At 55.2% G+C, this 17,970-nt stretch overlaps 1 protein-coding gene across 2 annotated transcripts in view; it reads left to right on the top strand.

The window, feature by feature from the left end:
* OPHN1 (oligophrenin 1) overlaps nt 1-17,970 on the top strand; it is a 57,699-nt gene that overhangs the window by 37,589 nt on the left and 2,140 nt on the right. The window contains exons 12-23 of one of the 2 annotated variants that reach the window (XM_074915565.1): nt 770-803; nt 2,472-2,534; nt 2,855-2,929; nt 4,607-4,691; nt 5,033-5,091; nt 6,478-6,583; nt 8,302-8,461; nt 11,929-12,076; nt 13,280-13,576; nt 15,789-15,954; nt 16,938-16,988; nt 17,767-17,817. In XM_074915565.1, the coding sequence (XP_074771666.1) occupies nt 770-803; nt 2,472-2,534; nt 2,855-2,929; nt 4,607-4,691; nt 5,033-5,091; nt 6,478-6,583; nt 8,302-8,461; nt 11,929-12,076; nt 13,280-13,576; nt 15,789-15,954; nt 16,938-16,988; nt 17,767-17,809 (1,287 nt within the window). In that variant the 3' untranslated portion in view covers nt 17,810-17,817. The remainder of the gene's footprint in view (nt 1-769; nt 804-2,471; nt 2,535-2,854; nt 2,930-4,606; nt 4,692-5,032; nt 5,092-6,477; nt 6,584-8,301; nt 8,462-11,928; nt 12,077-13,279; nt 13,577-15,788; nt 15,955-16,937; nt 16,989-17,766; nt 17,818-17,970) is intronic. The other variant, XM_074915566.1, reaches the window with a different exon arrangement.

Consider the following 17,970-nt stretch of genomic DNA (forward strand, 5'->3'; position numbering starts at 1 on the left):
GATACGCTGCCGAGCAGTGTCCTCTGCCGGCGGGTCCTGGGGAGGAGCAGGGACGTGGACACGGCCTGGCAGGCTCGGGCTTAGCCCCGGCACGTCTGAAACGGGGCTCCGGGCGGTTCCGCTCGTGGCACAGCTTGCAGTGGGGGTCTTGGGTGTCCCGCCGAGAGTTCTGGCACATTCCCGAGCTGTGCCGGGCTGCCTAAGGACTGTGGCTTGGCTGGGTCGGGAGAGCTCCATGTCTCTGTTGCTCACACTCCGCTCTCCGACCTGCCAGAGGTGGTTTTTTGCCTGTCCCCTCCCTGAGCAGCATTTGGGAAGTCTGGCCCCTGGGCTTATGTACAAAGGATTCTTGATTTTCCATCAAGAACAGCACCCGCTGCTTACTATCAGCAAAAAACCCAAAAATGTGGTTTTGTGTGGGATGAAGGGGTGTCCTGACACTTGAATTTTTAAAAGCAAACAAACAACAAAACTGCACCCCCCTGTGCTGAACCACCCAGCTGCCATTTTTACAGGGTGCTGAAAGGACAAAGTTTCCCATTCAGTTTTGGGAAGACCTCTTTCCTAAAAACAGGTGCTCCAGTGAAGTGTAGGAAGTCAGCATTTATTGTGTAAATAATGGTGCCTTGCTTAATTATAAAATGACATTTCTTTGGGCAATTGTCTTTGGGTGATTTATGGGGTGCTGCATTTTCTTTTGAAAATAAATATCAAATCATGTTGCATAATGTTTTTGTTTCTCCCTCTCCCATTCACTCTTCTTTTTCAGATCTACCACAGTCCCATCACGAAACAGGAAGAAAGTGAGTCCTTTCTGTTGCTGTTCCTGCGGGCTGCGGAGGCTGCCCGGGGGTCGGGCAGAGCGTTCCCTTGCACGCAGCCTCCTCCCGGGTCTCTGCTGCACCGCCTGCATCTTCCCCCGGTGGCCGCAGCATCACTTCTTCCCCTCTCATCACAGGCTCCGATAGCGAGGCCGAATAAGAAGGAATTGCAAATGGAGAAAGTTCTCGACTGCAACGTGCAGTTTTTATTTAGCCAGAACTAGCGGGATGCGGAGTTCAATTTGCACCTCTAAAACCCAAAATCACGGAGGGGAAATAAGATCACGGAGCGATTCTGAGGACATTTCCCTTAGCAAAGATTATAATAGGAAAAAGAGAGGTGGCACATGGTTCCCTGGAGCTCCCTTGTCTGTGGGACAGGGACATGCTGAGCGTGCTGCTGTGGAAAACTGGGGCTCCCGTAGCTGGGGGAAAACCTGCATTTGATATCTTACTTTCCTCAGCACTTTAATGAGCTGACTTTAATGAGTGTAGAGGTAGCTAGGTGAGAGGCGCAAGCATGAAACCTGTTGTTTGACTGTGTTTGCATTACACGCCTGGAAGGAATGTGACTCAGGGTTTCACAAAAGTAAACACACTCTATTTTTAATAGATTAGAGCTAGAGAGACTCCAAGTCGTAGCATAGCCCTCAGTGCCCAGCAGGTCTGTGCCTAGCGGCATCTTTACTCGTTCCTACGCGAGAGCTGAGATAGGTCTGAGCTTTTCATTGCTGTTGCTCAAAGAGGGAATTGTTATAAACAACTTGCTGAAAACACAGAGATTTCATAGGATCTGCCAACATGGCCTGTGCTGTCACTGGATTTGGTCCAGATCTGTCCAGTGGCTGCTTTTCCCAGTAAAATGTTTTGTGCTAAAAAGATAAATAAAAACCCAAATCCCCCCCACTCCTGACAATTAACCCAAACTGTAAAAATTCCAATCATCAGCATGGCCATTTAGGAGAAATTCAGTGCAAAAGTTTGTACCAAACAGAAAGACATTTCCCATTATAACTCGGACAATCCTTTTGTATATCCTACTAAAAATAGCAGAAGTAGCAGTGTGATTACAGACGTTGAATATGCGTATAGAAAAACCCCTGGCTTTCTACCTGCTTCATGGTGCCTGCAGGACAGGCACGGAGATAGCCTGTCGTTAATTGCCTGAACAGAGACCTGTGTACTGCATTACTCAGCGTATCAAGCTGTATTTTTTTTTTTTGCTTTTTAATCTAGTCAAGTAGATAAGCAGAAATTACACGATCCCATGATGTGCAAGAGCTTTAACTGCGGATTTTGCAGTGCTCTGGAAATGATTAATCAGCTCCTTATCAGACACCAATTCACATGTGGCGGGACTCTGATTTATGCTTTTATGATTAAAGACAGACGGGGATAGGGAGCTGTGCTGTAACTCAGAACGGATTCAAGGAAAAACGGGGAACGCCTGGAACTAGGGATGGCCTGTCGGATGTAAAGAATGCCGGTGTTTCCGTGGGGGGACGCGGGTGCGCGTGTGAACCCGGCGGGGCGCGGCTCCCCGGTGTGCCGGGCAGGGGCCGGGGCTGGGCCTTGCCCGGCAGTTTTCTGTGGGAAAACTGGTCCCCAAAGCAGTGCCGCAGGCAGTAACACCCTCCCCTTGTCTGACAGTGGAGCTCAACGAGGTCGGCTTCAAGTTTGTGCGGAAGTGCATCAACGCGGTGGAGACGAAAGGTGAGGTGCCGCCCGCAGCCGAGCGCCGCCGTCCCGCAGCCAGACTTTGCCTTTGCGGGGAGAAGGCGCTCGGAGGAGCGGGGCTCCCGCGCCGCCCGGAGCGGCCTGGCGCCACATTCGCTGAGGGTGGAATTTCCACCTTCACGCTCACGGTTTCTCGTCTTTGGCTCTGAGAAAACTCTGTGCTGGGGGCACCGAGGCCGGGGGTTCCGGGGCAGAGGCGTCCCCGGGACCTGGGAGAGGAGTTTCACTCGATGGGGCCTTGGGGCTTCCCCCGGCCGGGCGCTCCCTGACTGACTCCTTGGCTTTCTCCTGCCCAGGGATTGCCACGGAGGGCGTCTACCGGACTGTGGGCAGCAATATTCAGGTGCAGAAGTTGCTGAATGCCTTTTTTGGTAAGAATTATTTATTCCATGCAACTAGATTGTCCTGGTTTTGTGTTGTTTAAGAGGGACAGCAAGGATCAGGTTTCGCAGCGGGAAATGTCCAGCGGAGTTTTTGGTGCCTGTGGCCCCACCTTCCCTTTCCTTTCTGGGCTTTGTTCTGCAACCCACCCCGGAGCTTTTCCCTCCAAACTGCGTTTATTTATTGGTGGTGCAACCCGCGTTTTAAATTCAGTGAGCAGCAGCGAGATAAAGGGAGGCAGTGACCCTGGAGCCGGGGGAACAGGCCTCCCGTTGTGTGCTGAAAATATTCCGGCGCTGTGGAGCCACGTGCTGGGGACACGTTCCTGCCACAGGCCCGGCCAGGAGGGACGAGCCGAGCCCTCGCCTCCTCCTGCTGCAGTCAGTGCGGGCATTTCTGCTGTCTGCCTGCCTGGACTCCAAGTCTTGTGTTTCCTACAAACGTAGAAATCGGAGGGTAGCCTTTCTCCGTGGAAGCACTGGCCTCCCCGTGGCGGGGGCTGATGGGCCCCAGCAGCGTTGCTCTGGGCCGGAGCTGGCCGAGGCCAGCGAGCCCCTGGCTGGCCACGAGCCCTGGGACTGAGCCCCGGGGGCCAGCGTGCCCCGTGCCCAAAGGCTGAGCCCTGCCCGCCATCCCCGGGGCTCCAAGCGTGCTGACATCGGTGCCTCGGGCTCACACCGCCTCCCTGCGCAGACGTCTGATGTTAATGTTGTATTCCAGAGCTTTTACTGTTGTTTTTTACTATTGTTTACTATTGTTGTTATGAGAACGGCTGCTGACGTGTGGCTGTACCCGATTCCCGTGGAGCCACGACCTCAGCCAGCTATCCCGTTACGCTTGCCTAATGACTAATTCCTTAGCCTTAAGTTTTTATTGCCGCTCAATTCTCACCCGCCCTGGGAGTAGCTCTGGGGTTTTCTCCTCTGAACCCCACCAGTGAGTGGCTTTTTGTCTTGTTCATGTCCATTGGTCTTCTTGACCACTTGCCACCTCACGATGGAAAGTCCAGCGACACAGAGGTAACTGCTGCAGAAGGGTTTCACCCTGAGCTTCAGTAAGGAGGTAGTTTTTTTTTTTTTGGTCTCCAGTCCGATTTCTTTTTAAAAATAAATTATGCGAATTATTTCTGCAGTCCAGCTGCCCCCCACCCTCCAGCCACGTCCCTTACCTCATCATGGCACAGAAATGATGTGGTTGTTCGGCGAGGGCAGGCAGGAGCAGAGTGTCCTGAGCTGCCTCCTCCCCGTGCAGCAAGGGGGGAGTTTCCAGAACAGCTTTCAGGGAAGTAGCTGTGAAGGGGGGCTTGGAGCTGGGCACTCAGATTGCTTCGGGTATCAGAAAGCTTGTCTTGGATCTGCTGAAATGTGTCATTTCTGCCAGTCCTGGCTGTGCTGGGAAAAAGCAAACCCTGGAGAACATGCCCTCAGTAACTTTTCATCACTGCTCAAGTGTTACCTTCTGCTTCTTCCTTTGTCCCTAGTGAGCACTGCTCCCCAGCCTGCCCAGAATACTGGTACTGTTCTGCTTTTCCCAGCCGTGAGAATCAGCAGCTTTCTTCATGTGCTGCTGTAGCTTCGTCTCTTGAGAGCATCCCCTCCCTGAGAGCTGCTGCTTACCAACAGCCTCAGAACGGGCCTTATTTCAAAGCCATTTTGTTCTTCCTCCAGATCCAAAATGTCCAGGGGACGTGGATCTCCAGAGCGGCGACTGGGACATCAAGACCATCACCAGCTCACTGAAGTTTTACCTCAGGTAGCGCCGCAGGTCACACCTGTGCGGGGGGGTGACAGAGCGGGGCTGGTGCAGGCGAAAAGTGACCTGCCAGCTGTGAACATCTGCCTGTGGGAAAGGGCAAAGAAGTGGCGAAGGCTTTGGGAAGAGGAATGGATTTTTTATTTTTTTGAGAAATACGCCTGTAGTAGAAACCCCAGATCCCATGGGAAGGGCTGTTTCGATAACGCTGGCTGGGGGAGATGCCCTCAGGACCTGGGGGTGCTAGGGGACAAGCAGGTTTGCCCGTCGGTCCTTTGAGATCAGTTGCCAGCGAGTTGCCTGGCCCTGTCTGAGCTCAGTTTTCTTTCTGGTTATTGCAGGAACCTCTCTGAGCCCGTCATGACCTACAAGCTCCACAAAGAGTTGGTCCTGGCCGCCAGTAAGTCCCGCAGCTGCCCTGCCGATGCCCCTTGCCCTGCCCTCCCCAGCCACTGGACACCCAAATCACCTGGCAGAGCTCTGCCAGCCCCACCCGGGGCATCCAGCCTCTCCCCCCGTGCCGCCCTCGCTTCTGAGTGCTTCATCGTCCAAGGACGTGGTGGTGTTTCTTCCCTCCTCCCCTCAGCTGTTGCAGCGCTCTTCCCTCTGACACGGCCTCATGCTCCCGGCGGCCCTGAGAGCCAGGGGCTGTCAGTTAGCCTGACAGCAGCACAAGTGTCCCAGAAGAATCGTTTCTTGATAGTATTAATATATTTTAAAACCTGTGAGGAAATGGGATGTGCTGTTGCCACACAGATAGATAAGCGCTCCCTTTAGCCGCTGGAATTTGTCCTGGAATGTTGAATCCAACGTGTCTACCAGTACATGAAAGGCATTTTTCCACTCAGCCCTTGGGACTGAGCCCCAGGCAGTGCTGACAGAGGTGACATGGGGGTAGTGACAGGGCTGTCCCGGCCGATGCCCCACTCCCCGCTTGTGCTGGCCATTTCCAATAAGCCATAATAATTCTGATTGGGCTGCATCCCGAAGGAGATGGAGACGGGAGGGATACAGGGAGCTGGTCCGCTCCCTCAGCGGGAGAGCGCTGGCACGGGGAAACGCGGGGCTCATCCCGGAACCCTGCGGATTAAAGCGTCCCCCACGCCCCGGGGCCTCCACGGTGGTAGCACTTGCTTTTTCTTGGAAAGGAGAATTTTCCACCACCTACCAATTGTGTTCAAGCCTGAGATTTATTAGTTTCAGAACTGGTTAAACCCATGATGGCTGGGTAGGTGCAAAACTGTAATCCCTTCCCTGCCCTCCCTCAGAAACTTGCACCGTTCAGCTTCCCAGCTCCCGAGATCCCACCCTATTCTTTTCACACCCAGTATTTTATTGTTTCTTGATTATTTATGCTTCTAAGGGTGACCCCTTGGGGTCAGGGACTCGATTTTTTTTTCCCTGCATGACATTTTACCGCCCAGTTCAGAGTTACAGCTGTCTGGGCTGATAAGGTGCCCGGCCGAGAGGCCGTGGGTGCGTGGCTGTGCTGGGGTGCGGGGCGAGGGTGTGGAGGGGTGCCCGGCCGTGTCCAACCCGCTTCCCTGGCCGTGCTCAGGGGCCGAGTGCGACCCCAGGCTCCCTTTCAGGCTTCATTTTTGCCTCTTTCCATGTCACTTTGTTTCCCACAACGAGTACACTGTTGCTGTGTAATCTGGGTTTGGCCAGCCAGCCCTGCGTTGGAGAAGGGACAGCTCCCACAGATTTTCTTTGGCTTTATCTTTCTCTTACGTATTTACTTTGCAAGTGGTAGGCACAAACTTTACTTTGTGTTAATTCTTTCCAGAATCTGAGAACCTTGATTACAGGCTGGGAGCCATTCACGCGCTGGTCTATAAACTACCTGACAAGAACAGAGAGATGTTAGAGCTCCTCATACAACACCTCGTCAAGTAAGCAGACATTTTTCTCTGGAGCCAAAGTAAGGGGAAGAATGGAATTAGCAGAACAAGCTGTTTTTTTGTGGCGGGTTTGACAAATTATATCCACTGCAGTTGCCGTAGGAATTTGCGTTTGGACTGCACAAATGTATGATTATCCTTGCTACCTGCTGCATTAAGTGATGCTTCTCCTTCTAATTGCCACTTTCAACCCCTTTCTGATAAGCACCAAGCAGGAAATAATGATAAAATGAAAATGAAATGTCAGACAGCTCTGACAGCAGAGCTATACATTGTCCCTCTCCCTCCGGTTAACAAGGCCGTTCGGTCGGGGCTGGGGAGCGGCTGTAGGACGGGTGCCCATGGGCTGGACGTGAAGCCTGTGTTGGTTTTACCTCCAGCTCTGTGGACTCGGTGTCTGAGCCCGTGGAGCAGCACGGCGGCTTGAACCCGGCCCTCTCTGCTCTCCCTTGGCACTGGACGCAGGGTGGCCCCGGGCAGCGCAGCTCCCACGTGCCCCCCCAGGGCCGCTGGGAAAGCCTCTTCCTGGGGATAACGGCACCGGCCCTGCGCCGGGGAGACATTTGCCTTCCCTCCTCGTCCCACCGCAGGCGAAGGCTCGGCCTGGGGGCTCTGCCCGACCCACCCTGGGGAGGAGCAGGGGTGCAGCGGGGAGAGGCTGGTGATGGGCCGTGCCGAAGCTCCAAAGCCACCTGTGTGCGAGTCAGGAGAGACCAGGGCTTGCAGAGGCAGCTGTGTGGCAGCGCTGGCTTTGGACCTTTGGAGGAGTCGTTTCCAGATCTGGACTCTTTGGGCAGGATTGTCACACCCTGACACTCGAAGGCGAGTGCTGGGACCCACGTGGGGCGAGGAAGGCTGGCGGGGGGATCCTGCCCACCCCCCAGCTCCAGCCTTTCACCCACACATTTGTGTGGTTTTTAAAATCCTTTCTGCCTAAGTGGCAGAGCTGAGAGTGGCGCAGGGTCCAATGAGGCTAACGTTGTGCTTGTGGTCACCGTGTTTATTCCTTGAAGTGTTTACGCTTAAATTCTGTTCCCTCTCCCCTCCGTGCTGGCAGGAGCCTCTAACACCAGAGCTACAGGGCAAACCCAGAATTCATTACGTGTAAGTGTCAGCCTCTCTCATGCTTCACTGCTGGAAGCAGGGAGTGCCCACCTCGGTGGTTCATACCTCAGCCGGTGCTGCTCCGCGTTCCTCCGGAGCTCGGAGGCTGCTGGACAGAGCACGCTCTGTTCTGGGAAACAGCGGCTCTTTCAGAGGGAAGATCCTGTGTAGAGATTTACCAAAAACCTCTAAAGCGTGCTCCCTGCCTTCAGTCCTCCTCTGTCAGAGAGAGGAAAAATTAAAAGCCAAAAGTCAGTTCTGGATAAATAGGATATTCTGGTTTAAATGATTCCTTTTGTGTATGTGTTGCGCAGATGACTTCTGACTGCAGAGTTAAAAGGGGAGCTGGGAGCGGGAAGGGATCAAATAAAAACGCTGTCAGCACTCTTAGGGCTGCTCTCCCAAACAGTTGCCCTAGCCAAACGTACACGGCATGGCTAGAGACAGGTCTTATCTCTGATGGGGCTGGGAAGCAAATTCTCCTGAAACAAATGAAGAAAATTGAGTGACTGATTTTACTGTCTCCTTTTTTATTGCTCAGAGTAAGACCTGCTTGAAAAACCCCGACCCAAAGCCAACCCTGTCCCTTTCCCTCCTCTCCGCAGCGTCTGCGAGCACAGCCGGGAGAACCTGATGTCACCCTCGAACATGGGGGTGATATTTGGGCCCACCCTCATGCGGGCGCAGGAGGACACCGTGGCGGCGATGATGAACATCAAGTTCCAAAACATCGTGGTGGAGATCCTCATCGAGCACTTCGGGAAGGTAGGGCTGGAGCCCCGGCAGGTCCCGCAGCTCCCTCCTCTGCCTGCCAACCGTTGCTGTGGCAACGATGCTGCGCTCCGGCTCCTTCTCCTGGAGTCTCCTCAGGGGCAGGCGTTGTTTTATGTCATATACTGTTCTGAAATGCTTCAGAGGGAGACAAAGCATAGCAGATATGTGCCTCCCTGTTGCCTTTAGCTAGTTCCGAAGGAAACCCGAGTCTACGGATTTTTGCTTTTCTTTTTAAATAAGAGGAATCTGTATTGAAAAAAAACCCTGTTCTGTGCCTGGACATGGCAGGACTTGATGCTTTCCTTTGCTAAGACAGGAGCTAGACCAGAGTGTAACTGGTTTCAGTGGGCACAGTCCAAGCTGAGACATTACAGAACTATTAATACCAGGGAAAAAAGCCCGAAGCAGACACATACTGAGGGGGCTAACTCAGCTGTGCCCAGAGGCCCGGGGCGGGGGCTGCTGCCTGGGGTGGGACTGTCAGAGGAGGGTTCAGGCAGCAGCCAGGCAGGGCTCGGTGTGGGGCTGTGAGGCCTCGGCGGCCTTTGCCTTCCCCAGGAGCTTGGCTGAGTATTTGTGGCCAAGAGCAGTGCCTAAACCCAGCCTGGTTAGGCTGCTGCGGAGGGCGCTGCAGATCCACGTGTAGACAACAGCTTTGTGCCCTGCAGCGCTTTGTCTCCTGGAAAGCAGGAGATTCCTCTCTGCTGTATCAGCCCGTTCTCCTCGTGACACCTGATACAGGGGCTTAGGGTTGTCGGGGTGGCCGGAGGTGATAGGGCTGTACGTTAATATTTAAAAGCTCCATCAGCGTCTGCATGTGGGTCAGCACATCAAGGACCAGATTGCTTTCCCGATAACAGCGCTGGGTTTGAAGGTGCAAGTTTGGTCCTTCAGCTTTTCAAAATAATGTACATTACAGTGTCCAAACAATCCCTGATGCCCTGGAGGAGGGGAAGGTTTGAAGCCATCCTTCAAAGGATGCTGCGTGCTGGGGGAGGATGGGGTCGCAGCACACACACGGGGAAGAGGAGGCCGAACCTGAAGGAGCAGGTTCCTGCGGGAGTGGATGTGGGGTCGGAGCAACCAAAGAGGGGTTGGGGTGGGGGTCAGTTGTGGTGCCAAGGATTGAAACCAGAGAAGTGGGGTGAAAGAGCTCAGAAAGGCCTTTGAGTACCTGCACGGAAAGCTCATGAAAATCATGTGCCAGTGTCTTTGTAGGTCTGTGTAGGAACTTTTATTTAGTTCCCAGAGCAAAACAGAGAATTGTCCGTGCGTTGGGATCCTCACACAGCTTGCTGCAGAGCCGAGCCTCTGTCCTCCCCTCTGGCACAGCCTGTGATGCAGGCTGAGCCAACACACCTCCAGGAGCCAGAATTAAATCTTTAATTAAGCCAGGCATCTCTATGCTTGCTTTTAATTTCTTCAGCGATAAGGTTAAGTTAGTAACATTTATTAGATTGAGCTTGTAAGTTCAGCGTCAGAGCTGGAAGTGTCTGCAGCTCACACATGAGCAAACACTTTAAATGAGCCTGGAGAAAGAGAGGGAGGAGGTTTACATGGCGTGAAATGAAGACTCTAAGGACAAAGTAACTATTCACAAAGTCTCTGTGGATAATTACTGTTTCCACAGCTTATGTATCAGTGCCATGGTTAAATTAAATAAGTTGATTGCTCTGGAAACACCTTCTTTGCTGTACAAACCTTCTAAATATGAGGGTCTGTCAATATCTTTGTTCCTTCAAGTTGTTTAAATTGGATTTTAATTTAGAAAGCAGAGGCTGCACCCACATCTTCAAAAAAGGAGTTTGCAGTGGCTTTCAGCATGGTCTTCAGATGTTGAAAAGCATCCCGTGATAATAGCATTCTGTGGTACCTGTATAAGCATCCATGGGGAGCTTAACACTGCTTCTTCTTTAAAAAACAATACTGGGTTCTTCTCGATATATAGGAATGAGGTTGATGTTTCCAAAACATCTGCCCTGCTGCAGGTAATCCTCTGTTATTTTAATAAAACATGAGCTGCTGCTTTTTGGTGGCTGCAGCTCAGCTGCCCGGCCAAGGGAGGTGTGGGGAGGCCGGTGCCCACCCTCACCCTGGGACCCGCTGACTGGTCTTCGGGGTCAAGAAGGTTAAAGTGAGGTTGTTTTTCTCTCTCATCCCCATCTTGATTTCCCAGAACTGCTCTTTGGCTGGGAGAAGACAGAACGTGCTTTTGGTTTGAATTACGAAAATGACGTACTTAATCAAATCAGAATGTGAAATTTCCTCTTAAAATCTTTCTGGGTGACACACTCAGACTGTTGTTCCATAACAAGAGGAGCAGTGACTCTGCTCCTCGGTGGGTCTGGCACCAGCCCCCCTCCTCTGGGCTTGAGCCGTCCCGTGGGGCAGCGGGAGGGACCAGCGCCGCGTCCTCCCCGGCCGGGCAGCGGCAGCTCCTGCCACCCTGCCCGTAGGAGCTCCCGCTTTGGAGGGAGCAGTTCAGTTAATATCCATGGGAAAAACACAAGGGCAGTTGGTTTTGTCCTTAACGTGGTGTTTCGGATTTTCGAGAGACTGCCCAGAAGTTTCATTCTTTTTCAGCTCTTTAAAAAAAGCACGGCCATAAATAAGAACCTCTAAATTAAACCCAACCGGGTAGGTGCCATATGACCAGTGAGAAAAGGAGATGAAACTCCCCAGCAGCATTGTGTTCAGGGCAGTATTTCATCCAAGATAATTCCATGGTGCCACACGCTGCCTTGTAAGCCAAGAGGTGAAGGGGGTTTCTGGCGTTAAATCTAAAACAATGCGGTGGTTAGCTTGGGTGCTTTCTGTAGATTGTATCGCCTCGCTGGTGCGGAAATCTTGATGTTTCTCAGGAAGCGTCGGCTTCAAAGCTTCCTTCGCCCGCCCCAGGATAATTTGCTTCTCGCGTTTTTGTGTTCGTGGTGCGGTAGGAGCCCGGCGCTGCGGTGGCGTGAGGAGCCGGGCTCTAGGGAAGCCCGCGGCAGGACGCGTCTGCAGAGCCGTAGCCAAAGCACTGCCCCCCCTCCAGCCCCACCAACGGGGCTCCCCCAGCGCTGCCGACCCCGGGCAGCGGCGGGGCTTGAGGGATGGATCCAGGGGGTGCAGGGGCCCGGCCCGGCTCTCCTGGGCCGCGGAGGGTCGGGGTGGTTTGGAGCAGCCCCGGCTTCTCCAGCCCTCCGGGCTCAGTCCGGTGACTCGGGCCACGGGCGGCTCCGGCGGAGAGCGGAGGGGCTGGGTCTTTGCCCAGCTCCTTCCCCGGGAGCCGAGGAAGCCGAGGCACACTGTCCTCGGAGGGTTGCCCAGCCCGGGGGGGGGGTCTGATCCTGCCCAGGGAAGGGGCTGGTCGTGGCCACCATCCACCTCTGTGCCGGGCGGGTGGACCTTCAGCTGGCGGGGGGCGGCAGCCCCTCGTCCCGGGCTGGGGCATCGGAACACGTCTGCCTTCACAGATCTACTCCGGGCCTCCAGAAGACACCACCCCCCCGCCGGTGCCTCCTCCCCGCGTGGCTGCGCGGCGGCACAAACCCATCACCATTTCCAAACGCCCTCTGAGGGAGAGACCCGTCTTCTTCGGCGCTTCCGTGGAAGAAAGTGGAGGTGAGTCTGGCTGCCTCGCACCCCTCCCGTTTCTTGTCCCCCCGTTTCAGGAGCAGCGAGCGGTGTGGGTAACAAGGTCAGGACTGTGCTCCGCAGGCTGTGAGCACGGGGGGGTCTGTTCAGTGAGACAGGAGAGCAACAAACCACTCACAGATAGGTCGCATCACCTCACAACTCAAGCTCCATGGGGATTTCTCTTTTCTGTTCCTTGCAGCGCTCTCCATTGGCTAAGTCTGGCTCTGGCTGTGAGAAAGGTTTTGCAGCAGAGGCAAAAACACGAAGTGATGGGAATAGAGCTGCGGAGTGGAGCTGGTGGGGCGGGAGGGCCTGAGCCGGCCTGGGGTGGGCTGCGTGCTGCTGGCTTGTGCCCCCCGAGCAGCCCGAGGGCTGGCTCAGCCGCTGGCGCTTTGGCACCCACCACGAGAACACTGGAGCACTTTTTCAGGACCCAGTGATAGTATTTTCTAACCAAGTACAACTCTGCTGTTAAATTCGTTTGAGTGTAAGGAAATTCTAAGGCCCCTATTACCATACTGAAGGGCACATCTATTTAAAATCATGTTTCTCCCTGCACCCAATTTGCTCTAATTGTCATTGCAAGCTGTGCCCTAGATCACATCATCACCAAAGAGATGGGAAGTCTTTTTCTCCATTAGTTTTCAGAGCTTTGATGATGTTTTAGGCTTAATACCACAAGTACACTTTTTGGCACCTGCAAAAGATGCTTGATCTCAAATTGCTCTTTAAAATCACAAGGCTGCTCTTGTCCTTGGGGATGGCCTTGCTTTTACGTGTCTCCCCAAACTGGAAGCAGCAGCAGGAGCGCTGGCGCCGAGGCTGCCGCGTGCAGCTGGGGTCACAGCAGCGCTGCTGCACCCTGTGCCTGGGTCTCCAGCACAGCCAGAGGCATGGGGCAGATGGTTTTGGAGTGTAAAAGCACAGTCTGCAGCCTCTCACGAGCAAGAGTACTGGAAATTTAAAAGAAACCCATAAGTACCTTCTGTGCTGTTCAGCACTGTTTCAGTTTTCTTTATTCCTCAGCATTTGCGTGCTTGTCCCTCGGCACGGAGGGAGCCGTGTGGCTCTGGGGGAGGGATCCATCACTGCGGGGCAGAGACTGACCCCGTGGCTGTGTCTGTCCCCTTGCCTGTCCCCTTGCCTGTCCCCTTGCCTGTCCCCCTGCCTGTCCCCTTGGCTCCGCAGCAGAACGGCACAGCCAGGCCCCCAACGGCAGCAGCGCGGAGGCCCCCAGACCGCTGCACCGCAGCCGCCTGCCCGCGCCCCGGCCGGGGGGGGACGAGCCAGGGCGTCCCCCCGCCGAGGGCCGGCCCGACGCCCGTGCCGAGGCAGAGGTGGGGAAGCTGGTGGCCAGGCTGCAGGACGGAGGAGTGAAACCGGCCGGCAAGGCTGCCAACGGGCTGGTGGCCAGCCCTGCCCTGAGGACCAACACGCTGCAGGCCAGGAGACCGGCTCCCCGGCCCGGGATCTACGGCAGAGAGGGTGAGCGGGGGCCGGGGCGGGGGGCCGGTGCCGTTCCCCCCGCGGGGGCTCGAGGCGCATCGTGCGCCCGGAGCAGGGCGAGGGGGGGCTTCTCGCCCTGAGCCGTCCCGAGGTAGCTCCGGGAGGCTGGAACAGCCCAGGGTGTGGGCACGGGCCCGCAGCCTGGGGCTTTGATCAGCCTCGGCCCCCCGAGTCGTCCCATTTGATTTCAGATGGGGGCACTTGGGGTCTGTGGCTCGTGGGGGGTCTCGGCGCAGCCCACAGAGCCGGGTGTGGAGCCTGGCCCATGCCCAGGTGAAGCCACTGCCCCCGGGGGAGCTGAGCCAGTGCTCAGCCTGGTGCAGTGGGCTCTTAAAATTCAGCCTTGAGTAGCGATACGTGAAGAACATTGAACCCCAAGCAATTTGTCTAAGCAGCCGTGAGCACTCTGGATTGCCAGTGCTCGCTGCAGCAGAGACAAGGAGAATGGCAAAAGTCACTTTTGCATTTTAATTTCTCATCATTTTGTCTGTCGAGCTGTCTGTGACAGGGTCTGGCTTACCGAGGCTTTCCTGGGAACATTCATTTCAGCAGTTCATCCGCTGGCATTAGATACACATAGTGATTGTTATTTGTATTCTCATAAGTCTTGCACAGACATTTATCCTATGTAGAAATAATCAGTTTGGGGCCAGAGCCGAGCTGGCGTTGCCCATTTCAGCAGAAGAAGGCAGGTCTGTGTGCCCGTAGATGTTCCCCCCTGCAGCGCCGGGCGCGGGCGGCGGGGCTGGGACCACGTCTGTTGGGTGCTGAGGTTTATAAAACACTCCGGGCGACAGTCGTGATAAAAGCCATAATGCTTTCTGCACATTGTCAGCTTTTCCCGTGCACTTTGCAGTGCTTTTCAGATGCTGTCGTGCCCTGACAGCTTCCCAGTCCTGTATTTAGAACATAAAAACTGGGCTGCGTCCCTGACAACAGACTCCCGCGTGCAGTGGAGAGAACAGCCCGGCTGGGTAGCACAAACATCAGGTTTCCTCTGACTGACACTACTGGCTTTAATTTAAATTTGTCACCTAAAAGGTAGCTTTTGGAAGAGTAAGACAGCTTTTAAAATCGGTTTATACACCAACGGCCCTTAGTGCTTCCGAGTTTGCTGGTCTTGTGTGATCACGCGGGCCGTGCTGACAGTGTGTCCCAGAGGCACAGCGGAATAAAACCGGCTGTGTCCACCCTCGGACACGGGTGTGTGGACAGCACGGACGTCGTGATAAAGTTATATTACATCTGTGCTGATGCTGATCAGCGCTAGAAGGCTATATTGAGCTTTAATGTGCGCAGTCTGGGGCTAATTTTGAAAAACGGGAGAAGTGTAGGCTGAAGGACTGGAAAACAGGCCTTTTGTTGAGAAATTCAAGTTATACTGCTTACCAAGGAGAAAATTTAGGATCAGAATTTACACACACAGGTATGGAGGAGAGTTGGTTAAGGACTGGTGTTCAAGCTGGCACACCAGGGAAAAATGAGGTTCAGTAACTAAGGGGCTGACAAAGCCTTGCTCAAGTAGTTGCAGCAATTAGTTCTTACCAAATAGAAAAACATCTTTGACTTATTTCTAATCAGAAACAGGACTCTTAGCAGTGGAAATAAGTTGGAAGGGGAGGAACCCAACCCTCGGGATGGTTTTGAGCGCTGTAAATGGCCAGATGAGAGGATCACGAGGGCTGCTGGAGGTCTGGGCGCCGGCGGGAAGGGGGGGCTCACCAGGGCTCCAGTAAAGGCTTGGGGGGGTTCAGTGAAGCGCTGGGTCTGGGGGAGGAGGAGCAGCCGAGGCAGGAACTCCGAGCAGGGCCAGGGGACAGGTAATGCCACCGTCCGAGACAAATGCTCAGCGAAGCAGCGGCCCTGGGATCGCCAGTCTGTGCGGTTCCGCTCGCCCCGCAGAGGTTTTCTTTAGGGAACTGGTTGTTCCAGGCAATATCATCCGTGCAGTCAGCAACGGTGTCAGTTCGTCAGCCCAGGGTCCAGCTTCAGGTCCAGGAGGGCTGCGCCTGGGCAGGCAGAATGGGAACGGCCATTCCCGGGATTCTTTCCCTAAATTCTGGCTACTGGCCACTCTGAAAGAGAGGACGCTGGGGCAGACAGAACTAAGCCCACCACCTTGTTTAATGCCTCTCCACAAACATCTCCACCAGAGCTTCGCACTCAGCGTTGGTAATCCTCAACCTTGCAGGCGAGTGCGACGGTGTCCCTAAGCCGCGATCCCACAGCGACAAGCCCGTGATAACGCGTCCCCCCGTGCGCCCTCCGGACCCCCCGTGCAGGGCTCCCGTCCCCCCGAGGCTGGAGCCGAGGCCGGACCTGGCGGCAGGATCAGCGGAGGAGACGCCTTCGTCCGTGTAAGGGCGGCCCCGGGCGGGCGCGTGGTACCCGGGGTGGGCAGCTCGGCTCGGGCAGCCGGAGCAGGAGCGGGTGTCGCTACTGGGCATTCTGGCAGAGGAGGAGGAGAAGTGCCACGTTGGTTCCCAGCGCGGGTGGACACCGTGACTGGAGCCCCCAGGCGTCCCCTTTGACGCGGGTGCCAGCGCGGGGCGGGACGACACGTCGAGCTGTGCCGAGGGCACGGCCTGGGAGGGGAGCGTGGCCGTGGCAAAGGTCAGCGGTGCACAGGAAAACAAAGCTCTGAACCTGCTCAAGTAGAGCCCCGGGGCTGAGCTTTGTCCCATCACCACCTCTGCCAAGAGTCCCCCCTCAGCCTGGTTCTGAGCGAGCCTCTCCCCGGGGAAGGACAGGGGCCAGAAAAGGGGGTGACTGAATACGCAGGGATCTCAGCCCAGCAGCCAGGACCGGTTTTGCGGGGGGGCCATAACCTGGGCGCTGCTGTGCACCCGGTGAAGACACACGTTCCCTTCCCCTGCCATCCCATCAGGGGCACCCAGGTCTGCACTAACACCCCTCACCCGGCCCCTGTGCCCAGGGGCTCACGGGGGCCACCCTGGGGCCTCCCCCTGCCCGTAGTGACACAAGGTGTGAAAACGAGGAGCCTTCGCTCTCCCAGATTGCTGCTTAGAACTTGGCTTTCTGCAAGGGGAGCTGGAAGCTAAACACGAAGCGCATAAAAAACGAAGGAGAGGCCATAAAAAGCAAGGGGTGGGGGTTTATAAGCCGGCGTGTGGGGTGATGAGAGCTGCCAGGGCTGCCTGGGCAGGGGAGGGAGCTGGTGGCACGAGGAGCGCGGCCACGGCAGCAAACGCGCCGTTCGAGTGCGATGGTCTGCAGTCTCTGCGCCTGCTGCTGCTCTTTCCCTGGGCTCAGATGGGATCTAATTAGCAAATCGCCTCATCAGATGGATAGCTGGAGCAACCTCTCGTTCTCTTTGCAGGGTGGCCTCCAGGACAAAGTTCTTTGAGACAGCTTCCCGAAGAACAAGCAAGTAAGCCTGGCAGCGGGGAGCTGGCGAGTGAGGCAGAGCAGCCCTGCTGCCCGTGCTCCCGCCGAGGCCGAGCCGGGCCCCTCGGGAACCCCCCCCCACCTTTCTGGCCCCTTGTAGTCGTGGGCAGAAGATGGGTCTCAGCTGAAATGCTGCAGCCAAAGAGCACAAAGTGTAAAATGTGACTCTAGACACAGACTTGATAAGTTAAATGTAAGTCTGTGAAGTACTAAATGTATCTACGGATCCCTTTTATCCCGCGTGGATCTAAGTCAGCGTAGTGCACGTTGTAGCTCTCAGCCCTTGCGAGGAGCAGAGATAAGTCCTGGCAGAGAGGAGGAGGGCTGGGCAGGTCGCGGCAGCCGGGCAGAGGTGCGGACCGGAGAGCGGATGGTCCTACACACGCTGGAGGTGCAGGCGTAGCTCCGCCCCAGAGGTACGGGGGGCTGCAGGGACAGCTTGGGCCAGGGGCTCAGCAGGGCTTTGGACAGCAAGCGTTGTGCTTCGTGGCAGCAGATTTCAGTCGTAATATCGTCTGCTTAAACCAGCTTCAGCTTCCCACACTTACAGATCACCAACCTCTGCCAGAAGCGCGGCAGGTTTGCGTGTCAGTCTGATAAATGTTGCCTGCTAGTCCTGGCAGCAAGGTCACTTGTGATACTGAAAAACAGATCCCTGACCCACCCGTTACCCAGCCCTCTGTTGAGCTTTGTGGATCCGAGCTTGAGCTTGCTAATTGTATTAATTTTTTCTCTGTTTTCTTCTGCTTCCTCCTACACAGTTCTTCATCACCACAAGGCAGGATCCCAGGTGATGAGAGCTGAGGCTAAAGGTACGTGTTCATGACAGTAAACCAAATAATCAGCCAAAAGCACACACGTAACATAAAGTCAGCATTTGGGGGGTGGCAGGAGGCCAGGGGAGGCGATGGGAATCGCAAAGGCAGGATGAGGGGAAACGTCCTTCCTGTAGGAGACTCTGGCAG

Source organism: Athene noctua, chromosome 11, assembly GCF_965140245.1.
Source record: "Athene noctua chromosome 11, bAthNoc1.hap1.1, whole genome shotgun sequence".
NCBI classification, from domain to species: Eukaryota; Metazoa; Chordata; class Aves; order Strigiformes; family Strigidae; genus Athene; species Athene noctua.